The sequence below is a fragment of the Capricornis sumatraensis genome, chromosome 23 (assembly GCF_032405125.1).
Source record: "Capricornis sumatraensis isolate serow.1 chromosome 23, serow.2, whole genome shotgun sequence".
Classification (NCBI taxonomy): domain Eukaryota; kingdom Metazoa; phylum Chordata; class Mammalia; order Artiodactyla; family Bovidae; genus Capricornis; species Capricornis sumatraensis.
The window spans coordinates 9,584,776-9,604,347 of NC_091091.1; the positions used below are offsets into that span (position 1 = coordinate 9,584,776).

The 19,572-nt window shown below is 42.9% G+C and overlaps 1 protein-coding gene across 3 annotated transcripts in view; it reads right to left on the bottom strand.

Annotated features, from left to right (window-relative positions):
• Nucleotides 1-613: 613 nt before the first annotated feature.
• Nucleotides 614-19,572, bottom strand: part of SGMS1 (sphingomyelin synthase 1) — a 168,696-nt gene continuing 149,737 nt past the window's right edge. For all 3 annotated transcript variants that reach the window (XM_068961331.1, XM_068961330.1, XM_068961332.1), the window contains 3 exons: nucleotides 6,618-6,771; nucleotides 2,966-3,132; nucleotides 614-2,291 (listed from right to left, as the gene is read on the bottom strand). In XM_068961331.1, coding sequence (XP_068817432.1) covers nucleotides 2,112-2,291; nucleotides 2,966-3,132; nucleotides 6,618-6,771 — 501 coding nt within the window. In that variant the 3' untranslated portion in view covers nucleotides 614-2,111. The remainder of the gene's footprint in view (nucleotides 2,292-2,965; nucleotides 3,133-6,617; nucleotides 6,772-19,572) is intronic.

Consider the following 19,572-nt stretch of genomic DNA (forward strand, 5'->3'; position numbering starts at 1 on the left):
TCAGCATCTGGTCCCATGCAGCAAATCTTTCTAGTTTTACAGCTGTAGCCTCCCAGGTTAGGACAACAGCTTCCCTTCATAAGAACAGGTTTCCACTGTTAACATCCTCATTCTTCTCCCACATCAAGAATAACATATTTTTTTTCCTTTTTAAAAATTTTTTCTTACCATTGATTCTCAAAGAACTATGACCATATTTCTCATTTCGGAATTTACTTTCCCTTTCCATCTAAACTGAAAAACTTATATTACTTTCAGTTATAGGGGGAAAAAGTAAGTGACTTGATTGAGAATTGGAGAATTGAAAATTATTGCTAAACAGTGGTCTGCAGTTGAACTTACCTGTGAGTCTTCTCTTACGTTTTAAAAATATACGCTATCTGTAGAGGTTACACCGAAGTTTAGAGTACGTTTCAAGGAATCTCAAGGGAAAAGAAATATGATTATAAAGGCCCTCTCTCAAACAAACTCAGCGAGGAAATGCCAAAACTTGTTTTTACATCTTGCTTCAAGGACTTCGTTTATGACTTGTGAAGAATGTGAACACATTAGAAAGAGTAGACATTTTTTTAAGTATCAGTTTTTATTAAAAAGTGCATCTTGATTACTTTATGATCTAGGTAAGCTGTTAAGATAATCAGTATACTCTCTGGAATAATAACTTTACAAAGATTTAAAACAAACAAAATTTTAAAAGCCTTTTTATTTCCTTCACCATTATTGTTTTACAATACAAATATCACCTTGTGAATACACAAAAAACCCTACGGAGATAAGTCTGCTGCACATAAAATACAGAATGGATATATATACTTCTTCATCCTTAAAAAACTATTTTGTTCTCCACATTGGCAAGTATAGAATAGAATACTTCCCCAAACAAACTTCTGTTAGGAGTAAAACTTAGAACTACACGCAGTTCCTGCATGAATATATTTTAAAGAAATAGATCTCTTTTTTGTTGTTCACCAACAAAATTGTCATGAGAGTATGGATAACTAATTTATAGCTTTCAAGTTTTAGTTAAGTGATCATTTTCAAAACTCTCTTTTTAAAAACAAAGAATTCATGGCTGTTTTCATTGTATAGTTAAAATCGAACTACCAAATAGATGGTAAAATAATTGAAGTGGTACACGTCATCGTCGCCTGCTCACAATATGGGAACAGGCTCTCACTTTCCAATTAATTCCCCCATTCTTTAATTCATAGCAGTTTGAGAACCATAAACAGTCTTCTGATTGAATTTAGCTATAAATGCAAAATTTAGTAGTGTATACATACATTTATATTTTCATGGAATATTTATTTTAAATAAAAACATTGAAGATTGCCTACTGACCATACAATCAAGACAAGAAAGGCACTAGAAACATAGACAAATTTCTCTCCCAAGAAGCATTTTTAAATTTTAACTCTCTGTTCTCTGACATGTAAAAATCTTTAAATTTGGTTTTCATAACATCATTTTGAAAAATAAAGTTAGGAAATACTTAGAAAATCACTTTATAACAGAATCTTTTTTTTTTTTTTGCACTTTTTGACACACTGTCTCTGCTGATTTTTACAAAACCCAAAGTTACCAAACCTTCCTGTGTCTGTCATTTTTATTTGAATATTGGTGCAACAGGTAGAAAGATTTCAGAATCGAACCCCATTCAGGTACTTAAGAAACCTTCATAGAGACATTTGCTAGAAAATGGCTTACAGCCCAATCTTTGGGGCAAGAGATATGAAAAGTATGTTTTCCCAAGAAAATAATACGCTTTATTTCCAGATGTAACTGGAAAGACCAGAACTGATGATATAAAAGCTTACATTTACGCTGTTGCGTCATACAAAGGAACATGGTGGTCGCAGATTATGTAAATCCCAAACTTATGAACAGGAGATGTGTACGGTGTATGATAGGTTGAGTTTTCCTTATTGTTGTCCAACGCAGGTCCTTTGGAGAGAAAAAAAGATCACAGTGCTGACCAGGTAACTCAATAGGTTAAGTCAAGGTAACTGTTGAAAGATAATGGGATTAGGGAGTTGTTTATTTTGTGGCATCTTCTCTCATGGAGTTCTTAGCACTTCGGACAGTTCCTCTTTCTCCACCACGTAGAGCTGTTATGTGTCATTCACCAGTCGGCTGTATTTAACTTGCCTACTGAGGTGGATTACCGGCCAGGGGAAGGGCCAATGGTAAGACCGAGGTACAATTCCTTGGACATTCTTTTCAAAGTACTGAAACGGCCTGTACCACCACACTCTGGCCAGGAGGTTCATTTGGGAAGCTTCTTTTAGCACCTAAGAGAACACACAAAGAGAAAACTGAGTCAGGAAGAGCAACTGATGGTTTCAGCCCCGATAGGAACATACACATGGCTCTCATAATGTTTCACTTCAGGTTCAAATATTTTCCATATTACAATTCACAAAGGCCCCCAGATCCAGCCCCTGATCACCTTTATGGCCCCAGATTCACACTCACCCCACCATTCTACACTCTGTACCCAACTGCACACCAGACCACACCTGTTTCTCTAGCAGAGAAACAAATAACTCCAATGCCAGGAGTACATGGAGAACGTGTGGCTTACTTAAGTCTCTTGTCTATAAATAAATACTTCAATTAGTGCTTTAGTTACTCTCCTATCATGAAAATGGAGAGACTTAATCAAATGTTACGTATTAAGCTGGTGAGCGGCCCAAGATGGAAAAGAAGGTAGGAATGCAAGATCAAGCAAGAGGTGGGCACAGCTTAAAAAAGTATTTTCCAGGGACGATGAGAATGTGATACTTGTTCTAGAAGGACGTCATCTCCTATGTCATTATAGAAACACATCTGGTTCAGCTTTGATTCAGAAGTGGATCAGCACCACAGGAGACAATATAGTCTCAGCTGACTCTGTCTGTTGCCACACGAGCAACAGCTGGTCAAGATCATCAGGGGTTAACACCAGAGGAGGAGAAAAACTCACTTGCTGATTGGCCATAGTGTGGTACCACCAGAAGAGTCTCGTGGTGATGTAGTACGCCACCACCACATCCACAGTGTAGTGGTCATGCGCCAAGAGGATGCAGAAGATTCCCACCACGCTGAGAAGCCAGCAGACCCAGTGGTACCACCACAGTCGTCGAGGGGAATCTGAAAAGGAGAAATTTGCAAGAAGAGTCCTATTATTCAAGTGTGACCAAGGGCACCCAACCACGCCTCAACTATTCATTCTGAATCCAACTACCTTGGATCTTTCCTTCTGAAAACAGATTGCTTAGGCTTGGTTGCATAGAAGCCAAATCCAAGGGCTTTCGCGTCTATGCAGCCAAGGTTAGAAGGAAGCAGCTTATTTCATCAAGTGGTTGTATTAGCCACAGTAATTTATATGTGGTTATTACTTGACCCATATAATCATAAATATAGTTTCAAAGGACAAACAAGGACAGGTTAATGCATCACACTCCATTAAAAACAAAACTGTCTATTGATAATTAAATTTACCTGGAAATAATATGGGGTTAATGCTCTGTACAAAAATCAATACCTTTTGGTCTATGGATCTTTATACACAGACTAGGCAATTATAATGGATACAACCACCCTATTTGCTTTCCAAGCTCTGCAACCATATTCTACTTTTTAAGTCTTTAAGGTGTCCATTTCTCAAATACAAATAAGAGAATCCAAGTGACCAGGAATTCTAGCCCATGTCCACTTCCAAGGGCAGGACAGTGTCTGGGAAGTCATTTGATGGGAGATTCAAAATCTCTCCTGGTGTAAGCCCTCCTACCTTTATTCTCCATGAACGGGCTTCAGAGGGTCTGATAACATTAGACAAAAATGTTGTCTGAATATGATCTACCCTCCTCACCCTGGGGAAGACAGTTTAGCCTTTTATAGGATTCTCAGGGGGGTCCAAGGATCAGTCATTCATTTACCCACTATTTATTAAGCATCTACAATACACCCAGGACAAGATCTAGTCACTAGATCTTGGTATCAACTAACGTCACAGGCAAACAGTCTGCCTTTGTGGGGAGATCCCTTCCCAGTAATGAAAAGAGACAATAAATAATAATTATAATCAAGTAACTTATACTTTATGTTAAATGCTCTGGATTTAAGACAAGTGGGATTAGCAGCAGAGAGGGTGAAGGGAAGGAGGTTTGCAGTTTTAAATGGCATGGTCAGGGGTTGGGGCAGAAGTCTTAGTGTATGTACAGGGCTCCATGTTCCCTTTCCTGGAAGAGTTGTATTTGATAACATACCAATACAACAGCAAAGAGCAGCTACTGTTCATTCTCCCAGCTCCCCTGTTAGCGTCCCCATACGCCATCTGTTTTAATTTTCACAACCTCTCCCTCATTGATGAAGAAGTTGTGTGAGTGTGCTTAGCTGCTCAGTTGTATCTGACTCTTTGCAACCCCATGGACGTAGCCCACCATGCTCCTCTGTCCATGGGATTTCTCAGGCAAGAACACTGGAGTGGGCTGCCATTTCCTCCTCCAAGGGATCTTCCTGACCCAGGGACTGAACCTGTGTCTCCTGAACTGGCAGGTGGATTTTTTTTATCTGCTGAGCCAGTGGGAAAGGATGAGGAAACTAAGACTTACAGAGATCAGAGGTTTTTCCCAAGGTCACAGCATGAGTAAGTGATGGCACCAGGATTCAGAATCAGTTTGTGACCCACGTCATCCAACTTGGTTAACAGTCTTATCTTCAAGAATAAAGCTTAACCCCATTAAAGTATTTCAGGGACCAACCAGCAGCAGGTAGGAATCTGGCTCCTAGGGCTGCTGACATTAGGCCTGACATCCGTGCCCATTTTTCCATGCCCAGTTATACTCCAGTGCCAGGGCCAGATCGCGCCCTGACTGTCCTGAACAGACACTGCTAGGATTCACTCTATCTGGTCACTTACTAAGGACAAGCAGAGCACCTACTGTCTCTCCTCTCACTCAGTGCCCCAAAGGATGTCTTCTCATCTCTTCCTGTCTTCCCCATCTCAGTTTCTTTAAGACCAAAACTGGGCTTTCACCCTTCAGTCCATCACCTGTCCCCTGTACCCCCACAACCAATCCTGTTACCTGTAGACTCCTTTTTGTGAATTTCTCCCAGTTTCCCCCACTTCTCTCCACCCCAACATCATCCTGATAGTTTGGGCCACTCCCATCTCTTGCCTGGACTATAGCGCCAGCTGGTCTGCTAACTCCACTCCTGCTCTGCCCTCTCCAATCCATCCTGTGAGTCATTACGGGAGTGCTTTCTCCCTCTCTAAAGGGTAAGTCAGATGACACCGCCCCAGTGGTTACAACCTCTCAATGGGCACCTCATGTCTGTCAGAATGCAAATTCAGACTCCTTCTTGTGACTCAAGGCATGTTCCACAGTCTGGTTCCTACTCACCAGTTCACTTTTCAATTCTCATTATTACCACCTCTCTGAATTCCAACCACACTGACATTCCAACAGGTGCCACAGGCTCTCAAGTACCTCCAGAACGCAATGTGTGTCCCTCCTCTGTGATGCCCACAGCCTGGCTTCTCTTGTTGCTCTTCATGGGAACTGCCTAGATAAAGCTCACTGAGACTATTTCTAACAGTAGAATATTAAGGACAATGGAATTTTCTACAAGTAGAGAAAGGAATAAAACATACTTGAGAAATAACAGAGGAAAATGGGAGGGGGAAGGAATGAAAAACTTTACATATATATTAATATTTTATTATTATTATATTAATGCTGCTGCTAAGTCGCTTCAGTCATGTCTGACCCTGTGCGACCCCATAGATGGCAGCCCACCAGGCTCCCCTGTCCCTGGGATTCTCCAGGCAAGAATACTGGAGTGGGCTGCTATTTCCTTTTCTAATGCATGAAAGTGAAAAGTGAAGGTGAAGTCGCTCAGTCGTGTCCGACCCTCAGCGACCCCATGGACTGCAGCCTACCAGGCTCCTCCGTCCATGGCATTTTCCAGGGAAGAGTACTGGAGTGGGGTGCCATTGCCTTCTCCATTATATTAATAATACATATCATAATTATTGTATTAATATGTATTCATAATAAGAAAATATATATTAATATATATTTCCTTTGCTTTGACAAGGGTCATCTGAAACAGATCTGACAAAAACTTATATTAAATCTCAGCAGCATACAGGGGTACCTGTAATATTATTTTTTGTATGTTTCATCATAAAATATTTTAAGTACATTTTTTATAGAAATTTCCCATTTAATGTCTGCATCATTTAGTCTCCCTGAGACCAGAGCTTGTCTGAGGGAAGAGGCACCACCAACCCCCATGCACTTCTTTGGAGCAGATGGTACAGTGCCCAGTGCCTGAAAAATGGCTGCCGAGTGAACACAACATCTACCATCATCCAGCCAGGCTTGGAATTTTGTCTCCTCCCTTCTGGCTCCTTCCAGCAGTCATAAAACACTGATACCACAGCTGACAGCTAAGGAAACGAGGCACTTCCCCCAAGAAGTACAGGTACTTGTGACATACATTTCCCAGGGTGCCTGCTGGGTGTGAGCGCGCTAGTGAGAGGAGGGGCTGCCCTCCCGGGACCCCATCTTGCTCCTGTGGGGAACGGCGGGTGAGGAAATTCTTACGGAAGGCCGCTCTAGACTTACACTCTTTGATAAATAGGTAGGTGAGTGTGAGCATGACCGTGTGGCCGCTGTACAGGTAGTCCCCACACATGTCGTGGGAGCCGGTGATGGACAGGCCGCCGCCGGCGATGAGTTTCATGATCCTCCGCAGTTGGGCTTCCCAGTCTCCAAAAAGCTGGTGGGAGAAGAGAAATCAGACTCATGACTGACCCACATACAAGTATGCCATGATTACAGTTTGTGCTCAGAATTAAGTTTTATCATACTGTGATTTATAGTAAGAAATATATATTCGGTCTTCATCCCTGTTCCTGGCACAGAGCTCCTACAACCTCTGCAACTTCCTGAGAGGGACACGATAAGGGTGTCTGCACGCATGCTCAGTCCCCTTAGTCACGTCCGACTCTTCCTAACCCTGTGAACTATGGCTCGCCAGGCTCCTCTGTCCATGGGATTCTCCAGCCAAGAATCCTCCAGAGGATCTTCCTGACCCAGGGATCGAACCTGCACCTCTTAGGTCTCCTGCATTGGCAGGTGGTACCACTAGTACCACCCAAGGAGTCTTTTGTTATTCATAAAAGCCCCTTTCAACCACACCTGACTGTTTCTGAGTTTAAAGGGACTTTTGGAAAGTCCCAAAAGATAGGGAGTGATTGCCAGGAGAACCAACCAGGTGACTAGAGGGTTAGAATCTCATTCCCACTTCCTCCCACCTCCAAGGAGGGGAAAGATGCTGGGGGCTGAGTGAATCACCAACGGCCGATGATTTAATCAACCATGGCTATATAATGAAGCCTCCAGAGACATCTAAAAGGATGGGGGTTTGGAGAGTGTCTAGGCTGGTGCACATGTGAAGATGCGGGGAGTGCAGTACACACTCCTTCCCAGATACCTTACCCTGCATGTCTCGTCCATGTGACTGGTCCTAAGTTATACTCTTTTATAATAAAACTGCTCAACTCATAAGTAAAATGTTCTCCTGAGTTCTGTGAGCAGCTCTAGCAAATTAACTGACTCCACGGAGGGGGTCATAGGAACCTCCAATTTACAGCTAGCTGATAAGCAGTACAGGCAACAATCTGAAACAGCAATTAGCATTCTGAAGTGGGGTGGGGGAGGCATTTGGTGTGAGACTGAAGCCTTTAACCTGTGGGATCTATTTCCAGGTAGACAGTGCCAAAATGGACTTACAGAGAGACATTTGCTTGTTTGGAGGTAAAAACCCATACATCTAGTTATAGAAGCATTCAGCGGGGGATCTGAGACTACAGGAGACACACTGGCGTGTTTTTCCTTTACAAATTTACATTAGGACGTGTAAAATCCTCCCCCCCGCCCCCCAGTGAAGTGTGCCTGCTCAACATTCACTGCTCTCCCGACGGCCCCCAGAAGAGTGTGGTCCTAGAGACGAAGCATGCAGCTTCAGAGCTTTCCTTAGATGTCAGCGCTTTTTAAGCAAGTCTTAGCAGATGGTTCAGTTCAGTGGCTTAGTCGTGTGCAACTTCGTGACCCCATGGATTGCCAGGCTTCCCTGTCCATCGCCAACTCCTGAAGCCTGCTCAAACTCATGTAAATCGAGTTGGTGATGCCATCCAACCATGTCATGGCTAGTTACTAAATATCTTTCTTTATACTACCTTAACTGACACTTGGGGGGAAAACTTTGAGAAAAATTTAAAGATCTATTTCACACACTTGGCCTAGGGCAACAGTCCCCAACCTTTTTGGCACCAGGGACCAATTTCAGGGAAGACGATTTTTCCCTGACTGGGGATGGGGGACGGTATCAGGATAATTCAATCACATTATATTTGTTGTGCATGCTATTTCTATTATATTACATCAGCTCCACCTCAGATCAGGCACTAGATCACGGAGGCTGGGGACCCCTGGCCTAGAGGACAAGTGTTCTGCTGACTTAATAGCTAAAGCAGGTAGAGACTGGGAAATCAGAGAAATGAATTTGGGGGGGGGGTATGTGATTTTAGGAGACTAAACTAAAGCTAGGGACTGAGTAGAATGTACTTTCACCCTTCTGAAATTATGCGGGTAGTGCAGTTGTCACTCAGACGTGTCCGACTCTTTGCAACCCCATGAACTGCAGCATGCCAGGCCTCCCTGTCCATCAGTAACTCCCATGAGTTTACGCAAACTCATGTTGATTGAGTCGGTGATGCCATCCAACCATCTCATCCTCTGTCGTCCCCTTCTCCTCCCGCCTTCAATCTTTTGCAGCATCAGGGTCTTTTCAGATTAGCCACCTGATACGAAAAGCTGACTTAAGTACTGGAGTTTCAGCTTCAACATCAGTCCTTCCAATGAACACCCAGGACATCTCTTTTAGGATGGACTGGTTGGATCTCCTTGCAGTCCAAGGGACTCTCAAGTCTTCTCCAACACCACAGTTCAAAAGCATCAATTCTTCTGTGCTCAGCTTTCTTTACAGTCCAACTCGCACATTCATACATGACTACTGGAAAAACCATAGCCTTGACTAGGCGAACCTTTGTTGACAAAGTAATGTCTCTGCTTTTCAATATGCTATCTAGGTTGTTCATAACTTTCCTTCCAAGGAGTAAGCATCTTTTAATTTCATGGCTGCAGTCACCACCTGTAGTGATTTTGGAGCCCAGAAAAATAGAAGTGTATGTTTTTCCTTTTAATAAAAGTTTATAAATAAATCTATCTTTCTCTGAAAGACTGGATACCAGAGCAATCAATGGCAAGAACAACTTATTCACTGAAGCTTTTATTTGCTCTGGCAAATGATATACGTGACTGTCTGTATTCTATGTTTGTCAGCACTCTCTTAAATTCTGGTTAGCCAATTTAATGACCATAATCCCCTTTCGACATTTAAATGATAATATTTCAGGCTCTGGGAAGCGTGTTTCATTATAATTTCCCTTTTAAAAACAAAACAAGATTTCTAGTTAAGGACGTCATATTGAACATATCACATAGAGGAAATGGATTTCTAAACTGCAAGGGATCAATGAAAGCCCAGTTCAATAGAAGCAAACCGATCACACAGCTGTGTTAGGAACTTCAGAAACTTGGGGTTAGCAAGAGAGCATAAAGGAGCCAGTGATCAAATACAAGCTTCACACGAAAGATCAAGAGTCAGGCTTTTTCAGAAGCAGGAAAAGAAAAGAAGAGGCTTCAGAAAAGCGCCTCCAAGTTCCGAGGGAAAATGACTTTCAACTTCGGATTCTATACCCAGCCATGTTACTAATTGTGGCGATGGTGGTGCAGTTGCTAGGTCGTGTCCGACTCTCTTGCCACCCCATATACTGCAGCCTGCCAGCCTGCCAGGGATCCACGGGCTTCCCCAGGCAAGAATGCTGGAGTGGGTTGCCATTTCCCTTCTCCTTGGGGTCTTTGTGACCCAGGGATCAAACACTCATCTCCTGCACTGTCGGCTGATTCTTTAGCAACCGAGTCACCAGGGAAGCCCCGTTATTAACTGAGCATAAACTTAAAGGCTAGATCAAGGATAGATAAACTAAAGCCATTTCACATATTAAGATTTCAACACATTGACCACCTATGACTCTTCTTGCAGCAAACTGCACAATATACACTCTACAAAGCAAAGGAGTAAACAGAAAAAAAGAAATGGGATTTGCCAGGATGCTAAGAAAGGGAGGACTGAGAGCTCCGGCCTAGAGAGGAAGCCCTCCCTACCAGGACACCCAATCCTGCGGCTGGACTGAGTCATACCGTGGGTTGGGGGTGGGAGAAGTAAGTACATAGAAAACTAACAGAACAAAAAGCAAGGCAATTACCAACTCTGTAGGAAACAAAATATTGTGTTGAACAGGAAAAGTAATTATAGGAAAGCATATGACTAGGCTATGAATAGCATTTACAAAACTGTAATAATGTAAGTACTGAATATTCAGTTAAATCAAAGACAGAAAACTACACTGGGGAGAGAAGGCAAGAAGCATTAACTCTGGTAGTGGACTGGTTGGGGAGGGAAAGAAGGCAAGGAAAAGGCACTGAACGCTTGCAAGCTGGTAGATGTGGGGGTGTAGAGTTACAGGGCTCTAAATCCTGACCTACACCCGCAGGAAGTGGGTAACTGCTTGTATTAGAAATGACAAAGAAACAGCATTGCCATGTCACTCAGACACCAAGGATAAGCACATACACAAAAAATCCTGTAAAAAGGGAAATGAATGTAAATAGTAATACCATGAGATTCAGTTAAAAAGAGTTGCAAGAAAGTAGGAAAGTGGGTTGGAATAGAGGAATAGGGTTAGGGTAAGGGTTGGGGACTACTGTTTTCCATCATAAGTAGTGTAAAACTATTTTGTTTCTTAGATTACGTGCATGTATAAACATGATAAAAATTTTTCTGAAAGTTTTATGTTGAAAGCTTGGTCTAGTTCTGTCATAAGAATGGGTAATATATAGTAGAAAATTATGGTAAAAAGTGCTTAGGGAATTCTTCATTTTACATTATTTCAAATTGTCCTTCCCAAACTCCGTGTTCTGAAAACTATAAATCATATCCTTGAGCACCATCCCTCCCAAAATCTGCCCTCCCTTTTTTGCAGGAAAATGTCTGTGGGGAAACTGTATGAGTAGGAAAAGAGGGAGAGATTATGAGGTAAACATGGCCTTGAGGAAAAACAGCCCCAAACTGCTGCATTTCTTACAAGTACCCTTAATACCTCTATGTATGCTTTCTTTTTATGGCATCTGGTCCCATCACTTCATGGCAAATAGATGGGGAAACAGTGTTACACTTTATTTTTCTGGGCTCCAAAATCACTGCAGATGATGACTGCAGCCATGAAATAAAAAGATGCTTACTCCTTGGAAGGGAAGTTATGACCAACCTAGATAGCATATTCAAAAGCTGAGACATTACTTTGCCAACAAAGGTCCGTCTAGTCAAGGCTATGGTTTTTCCAGTGGTCATGTATGGATGTGAAATTTGGACTGTGAAGAAAGCTGGGCACTGAAGAATTGATGCTTTTGAACTGTGGTGTTGGAGAAGACTCTTGCGAGTCCCTTGGACTGCAAGGAGATCCAACCAGTCCATCCTAAAGGAGATCAATCCTGGGTGTTCTTTGCAAGGAATGATGCTAAAGCTGAAACTCCAGTACTTTGGCCACCTCATGCAAAGAGTTGACTCATTGGAAAAGACTCTGATGCTGGGAGGGACTGGGGGCAGGAGGAAAAGGGGATGACAGAGGATGAGATGGCTGGATGGCATCACTGACTTGATGGACATGAGTTTGGGTGAACTCCAGGAGTTGGTGATGGACAGGAAGGCCTGGTGCGCTGCAATTCATGGGGTCACAAAGAGTCGGACACGACTGAGCGACTGAACTGAACTGATGCTTTCTTTTTAAAAATATCTATCTGTGGTTGTCAAGCCTCTGCAAGGGGGAAATCTCTTAAGCTAAGAGGGCAAAAGGAAAAGAAAATGGATAGTTATAGCTACATTAAAATGTTTAATTATGCTTTAGAAAAGCAAATAGACTGTAAGACAAATTACAAAACAACTGGAACAGAAACAAGTTAACATCTTTATCATGTACACAGCACATATAAATCAAGTAAATAAGACCATTTAGGAACCAAAATTTATCAAAGGACAGAGGATGTGACCAGCCTGAAGGCCCTGGCTCTGTCAAACAAACAGAAATAAAAATTAACATTAGGAGGAGCTCATTCTTTTCTGTATCGAATTAGGAAAGCTAAGTAAAGAGCCAACGGTGGGGCACAGGCGATGTCACTGATCTTCTCAAACAGGCTCCTTTAAGAGGAGGGAACAAATGTGGTGACTGCAGCAGCCTGCCAGCCAGCATGCAGAGACGAACAGGCAGAGCGGCTTCTGAAGCAGACAGGCTGGGCCAAAACCATGGCTCTTCTACCCATCAGGTGTTTGATGCTGGGCAGCCGAACCATTCTCAGCCTCAATTTGCTCATCATCAACCTGGGGAGTAATATATTTATTACAGCTGGCAAAAGTCCTCTGCAAAAATAATCATCAATGTTGACCAGCAATCCAAACAGCCAAGACTTGTGTGTGAGTCAGTGCTTAACTGCTTCTAGGAATCTACCTCCAAGAAATGATCCGGAATAGGAAGGAAACCTTTATGAAAAACAGCATTTATAAAAGCAACAAACTGGAAACAACCAAAATGGGAATTATTAAATAACTGCTCCCTTGCTATTTCAGAATTTGGGCCAAGGGAGTACTGGCAACTGAAGGAGTTGGCTGTGATTACAGACAGAGCTTGGGGATATTTCGGGTTCAGACCACCACAATAAAGTGAATATTCCAGTTCAGTCAATTTCACTAGTTTTTATGTTTTCAGTGCATAAAAAGTAACATTACACTATATTTTAGTCTATTAAGTGTGCAGTAGCATTATGTCTAAAAAAACAGGCCTTAATTAAAAAATACTTTTCTGCTAAAAGTGCTAACTATCATCTGAGCCTTCAGCAAGTGGTAACATCAAAGATCACTGGCCACAAAGCACATAACAAATACAGCAAGTTTGAAAAATTGTTAGAGCTACCAAAACATGACACAGACATGAAGTGAGCAAATGATGCTGGAAAATGATGCTGGCAGACTTCTGCAGCCCAGAATTGCCACAAACTTTCGGCTTCTAAGACCTGCAGTATTTGTAAAGTCTAACAAAGCGAAGTTCAATAAAGTGAGGTGTGTCTGTGCCCTCTCAGGACCTAATGAACCAGAAGCTGCAGTACTTCAGAAGTATGCTATAGCAACTCAAACGCACTGAACTAGGCTGTAACTTAAAAAAATTATTCGAAAATAAGTATACAGTGACTATGTAGTAAGTAAGGTATCAGAGATACTTTCTTCTACCAAGAGGAAAAAGCAAAACAAAATGTTTGGTATAAGTATCACTGTTTAAAAACAACATGCACAAAAAATGTCTAGGATGTACACACTACATGTTAGCACGGTTTGCATGGGAATTGGTGGAGATTCTCTTAGTCTCTGCCCAAGGTTAACTTCCATTCAATTCCCCTGGAGCTGTGCAGTTCTGAGATGTATGGTAACTCTGAGTATAGGCAGGAGATAGGGGAAGAAAACAGAAGAGGAGGAGGAGGGGGGAGGATGACAGAAGAGGAGGGGGAAAGGAGGAAGAGGGAGGAGGGGAGAAAGGGGGAGGGGAAGAGGAAGAAGCAGGGGCAACAGAAACAGGAGCCTCCCAGCTGGACTCTCCTTACTTCCCACTTCTGACTTCAGTTCCCCTCTCCACTCTGCCCGCTACCCTTTTCCAGAGTCATCAAAGAGCTGCTCCAGACTTCATGGCCTGTGTTGTGGGTTGTGTTCAGTGGGAAAGAGGGTGGCGTGTCCCTGGAGCTGTTACCTCCCCACCAGGAGGCCTTCAAGTGGTCATTTCTGAAAGCACAGATATTTGGGGGACGTTCACACAAGCACTTTCTCAGTGGGCACTTCAAAGCTGTGACAAGGTCTTGTATCTATCTACATGCTTATGTCTCCTGGGGTCAGAGGAAAATCACTTTCCAGTAAAAACAAAGCAGCTTTCTTTGACTTCTAATAAATGGTCACGAACTTAAGTAAACTGGCCAAATCACTTAAGCAATACAGGACATGGAAACTGAGAGCACAAGGCAGAGGGAGAGGCTCCTGAATGAGAAAGACCACTCCAGAAGGGTTCAAACCAGTGAGCCTTTGGTTACTAAACACAGGTTCCCCCAAGTATGTTTTCAGTGCTGAGTACACAGCTTTCTAGTAACGGGCTGTTAATACCACTCATTGTGCGGATGGCCTTGTGCACTTGCCTGTCTCTTAACCACAGCTGAAAAGCCAGGACTTTCACTTATGCTTCATACTGGCAGGAGAGGGAGAACCTGGATCCCAAACTCATCAAACAACAATGCACAAATCCAGGGCTTTGGTATAACTTGAAGGGAGGGCTGCAAGTGAGTGCTAAAGAGGGAAATGCTTTTTAATATAGTCTTTGCCTCTTACCAATGCCTCATCTTAGAGCAGCCCTGAAAAATCAGCTAGGCAGGCTTTATTTTACACATGCCATTCAATATAGCTGGAGAGTTTACAAACTTTGTTCATTATTCACTGAAGATTTCTCATTGCTTTTCCCACTTAAATCAGACTTCTCATTTCTAAAAGTTATTTTCATAGGAATCTTTCACAAACAAATTGCATATCTTCTGCTTTCTTAAACAAGGTGTTTCAGTTTGATTTTAACTTTCCTTGCTTTATATTGTGCTGTACTGGAGGAAGGCTCCGAAGATCTCGAAGCTTACTTTCATATCTGCGTGTGATGCAGGGAGCTCATCCTGATGCTCTGTGACAACCTATAGGGGTGGGATCGGGGTTGGGGGCACAGGAGGGAGGCTGAGGAGGAAGGGGACACGTGGCTGCTGATGCACGGCAGAAACCCGCACAATACCGTAAAGCAAGAATCCTCTAATTAAAACAAAACAAACACAAGAATGACAAGGAGCATAGTCCTGTTTTGGGCTAGCTCTCCAGGTGGCCCTGGACAGACCATTTTATCCACTCCAGCTCCAGTTCTCCCATCTGTTAAATGATGACAACGCTACCTCCTCACCCTCAACCCTCACCATCAAACCGAGATAATGTCTGTAAAAGTGATTGCTAAAATTATAAAGAGCTGTACAGATATCAGACAGCATTACAACGACCGAGTTAGGTCCATCTTTTGGGCGAGAGGTTCCTTAAGTGAGAACTCAATGTCTAGAAGCCCAAAAGTGAAATTTGGGTTGTTCTCTTTTTAAAGACAGAGCCCTCATGCATGTTCATCTGTGATCACTTTTATGAATTCTTCCTCAGATGGTAATCTGAAAGATTTAGTTTCACCCCTGGAAAGATTTAGTTTCATCTGCAAATATTATATCACCTCAAATGATCTGAAGTGGGGAGATTCCCCTATGCATGTCCTCTTAGAACCCAGACATATAACTCTGAAAAAACACTTTTCCTCCACTAAGTTCTGAGGGGTTTGTTTCTGTTCCATTATCCAACGTAACCATCAGTTCCTAGGCCAGGTAGGCCAGGTGGGGAGGGGGTCTTTAAACAATTTATTTGTTGTTTAGTCACTAAGTTGTGACTGATTCTTATTAGTGACCCCCATGGACTGCAGCCTGCCAGGCTCCTCTGTCGATGGGATCCTCCAGGAAAGAATACTGGAATGGTTTGCCATTTTCTTCTCCAGGGGATCTTCCTGATCCAGGGATCAAGCCTGTGTCTCCTGCACTGCAGGCAGATTCTTTACCACTGAGCCACCAGGGAAGCCCATTTGAAATAATTACAAGCAGTAAAACACTAATCCTCAATCAGCCTCCTTCTTCCCCAGAAAAAAACGTAAAAAATTTCATCGTGGCCTTCAGTAATAAGACTTATCAAAAGCTTCATAAAATCTTAAATAAATGTCAGCTATGGATTTGCATTTATCCAGATACTTATTTGCCACATTAAAGAAATCCATTATGTCAGTCAGGTAATATTTCCCTTCAACAAAAATTATCACTTAGGTCCTTTAGCCTACCTGGTCATGAAGTGAAAAAATATTCCCCCAGATGTTTGCTTTGAAAACGTGTAAATCTAAAGAAAAGAACGAACATCCTTAGACTCTCCACTCAGACTCATCAATGATCAGTGGTTTGCCACGTTTGCTTCTCCTCTTTCTCCTATTTTTTCCCCTGGGCCACATGAGAATTAAGTTGAGTAGTTATGACACTTCACCTTTAAAGGTGCCAACAAGGACATTTTCTTCTGTAATCACACTCATGAAACTTAACAATGATACAATACCACTGGGGTTAACACACATCCTTATTCAGACTCCCCCACAGTTTCAACAATGTCCTGTATAGCTTCCCCCCAAATCTAGGATCCAGTCAGAGGAGATGAATAGAGGGTACCTGTCACCCTCTTGAATCTTCTACTAGTTTCTCAGTCACTTTTTAATGACAACTTTTTTTTTTTTAATAGAATGTCCTTCCACTTAGTTTTATCGGATTGTTTCCTTATGTTTTAATTCAGGTTAAATGTTATTGGCAGGAATACACAGAATGATGTGCCCTATCCAATGTATCAAATCAAAGAACGTCTGGTATCCTTTGTCCTGAAGCTGGTTTACCAGGTGGCTGCCAGAATGTCTGACAGACTTCTCAACCAAATACACACCTTTGCCCCTTTATTATTAACAAGCTGTATGTGACTTTTTGAAATGATTTAAATATTGTGGTGCCTCATCTTTCACCCAATGGTTTTAGCATCTACAGATGATTTTTGTTTAAAATATTACTACAGTGCTTGAAAAATGGAGACTTTCTATTTCTAGTACTTCTTTAATATCTAGTAGTTAATTTCTCCTCCCTTATCACTAATTTTTTAAATGCTTCTTATTAATGTACAATTACTGTCATGATTTCATTGTGATGCTCAAACTGTCTCACACGTGACCTGTGGGAGTCTCTCAAGCAGGACAGTATGGCTTCTGAGTCGAATCCACTAGCCTGTAGTGTCTGGAAAGATCTGGAAACTTCCTTGGGATGAAACCCCCATTGTCCAGCTGCCTGTGCTCTGGATCGTGCTGCATGAAGTCACACAGCGCCACCTCTGCAGCCCTTCTGGCTGTCTCTGGGGAATGCTCTCTCTCTCCACACTAGAGGGCCGCTGCCACGTAGGAAACCTTTGTCACCTTCCCCATGTCTGCCCTGATCTGGACCTTCCTCTTCTCTCAATTCAGAAAAAACTGCACGAAAGCAGCCTCGTCCGTCTCCCTCACATGAAGTGCCGGGAACAGAGACAAGGCCGGACTTCTTGCCTCTGCCACTCAGTACCTGCAGGACAACAGGCAAGCCCAGCATCTCTGGACCAACTGCAACTTCCGCTCTTTCACGACGGTGAGAATGCAATGAGAAAACATCTAGACTCATACCCGGCATGAACAGGCACACATAAACTGGCACTACTCGAAGCCTACCTCCTTCCCCACCTCCCAAATAGCTCACTTTCCATATTACAAGAGAGATGGCTTCCTAAGAGACAGATGTCATCACATCAGAGTCCCTGCTTCAACTTTTCTTGGCTTCCTGTGGCCCGACTCCTCGGGAAAAGTGACCGGACCTCTGAAGATCTGCCCACAACTTCCCTCTCTGGCTTAATCTCTGGCCACGCAGCCCACAGGATCACATGCCAGGTGTGTCTAACTTACTGCGTTCTTAGACTCCCTTTCACACCCTCTCTGTTTTCTCCACCTAGCAATCAACTCCACTTGGCCAACTGCCTCTCATCCGTTTCAGACTTGGCTCGGACAGCACCCCCTCAGTGCAGCCAACACTCTCAGGAGAGTTTGCCACCTTCTTCCCTGTTTCCATGGCAACTGAGCTCCAAACGTCTGTTAGAGTGAGGACTGTAGTCAGAGAGTAATCTCACACGGTACATGTCTGTCACAGTTTCTGGATGCCCATTTGCCTGATACATTTGTTGTTGTTTAGTCACTCAGTTGTGTCCAAGTCTTTGTGACCCCATGGACTGCAGCACACCAGGCTTTCCTGTCTTTCACTATCTCCCAGAGTTTGCTCCACTTCATGTCCATCAGGTCACTGATGTCATCCAACCATCTCATGCTCCGTTGCCCCCTTCTCCTCTTGTCCCCAATCATTCCCAGCATCAGGGTCTTCTCCAATGAGTCAGCTCTTCACATCAGGTGGCCAAAGTGTTGGAGCTTCGGCGTCAGTCCTTCCAATTAATATTCAGGGTTGCTTTCCTTTAGGATTGACTGGTTTCATACGGGCTTCCATGGTAGCTCAGCTGGTAAAGAATCTGCCTGCAGTTCAGGAGACCCTGGTTCGATTCCTGGGTTGGGAAGATCCACTGGAGAAGGGATAGGCTACCCATTCCAGGATTCCTGGGCTTTCCTGGCGGCTAGCTGGCAAAGAATCTACCCGCAGTGCGGGAGATCTGGGTTCAATCCCTGGGTTGGGAAGATCCCTTGCAGAAGGGAATGGCTACCCATTCCAGTATTCTGGCCTGGAGAATTCCATGGACTGCCTAGTCCATGGGGTTGCAAAGAGTCAGACACAACTGAGCAACTTTCACTTCATATTTTGTGACTGACTGATACATCTGTGTATCCTCAAAATTTATCCCACACAGGACAAGTCCTCTAGAAATGTTTTTTTCAGAAATCAGCAATCTGGGCTTCGCCGGTGGTTCAATGGTTAAGAATCTGCCTTGCGATGCAAGGGACATCAGTTCCATCCTTGGTCCAGGAAGATCCCACATGCCGAGGAGCAACTAAGCCCGTGTGCCACAACTGCTGAGCCCTGGAGCTGCCACTACTGAGCCACATGCCTAGAGCCTGTGTTTCAGAAGAGAAGCCACTGCAATGAGAAGTCTGTGCCCCACAACCTGAGAGCTGCCCACCTGCTTGCAGCAGCTAGAGAAAGCCTGCACGCAGCGACGAAGACCCAGCACAGCCAAAAAACAGATAAATAAACGGATGAATCTTAAAAAAATGCAGTCAGCAATCTGCTTGTTTATGAAAAGAAGTCATCTATCCTCTCTCTGCCTCACAATCCCCGGTGACTTCTCATAAACTAAAACCATTTAGAAGGTTTATAAGATCATGTAAAAATGCATATAACAAACGTTAACCATAATGACACAGGAATAACTGCAAAGAAAGCATGATTAGAACTATGCAAGAAAAATATGCGTAAAGAACTAAGAAATATATTGAAACATAAGGCGGAGAGTGTATCATTTTTTTATTTTTACAATGTCTCTGCAACAACTGAAGAGTTTCTTTAAAATGGAGGAAAAAACATCTTTTTTTTTTTTTAAAGAAAGAAATATGTGACTTAGTACATTTCTTTATTTTTTTCTGTTTCATTCCTGAAAAAGGAACAGAACAGTGGAGAGAGAAAAAGGAAAGTGAAAAGGAGACTTGGAATG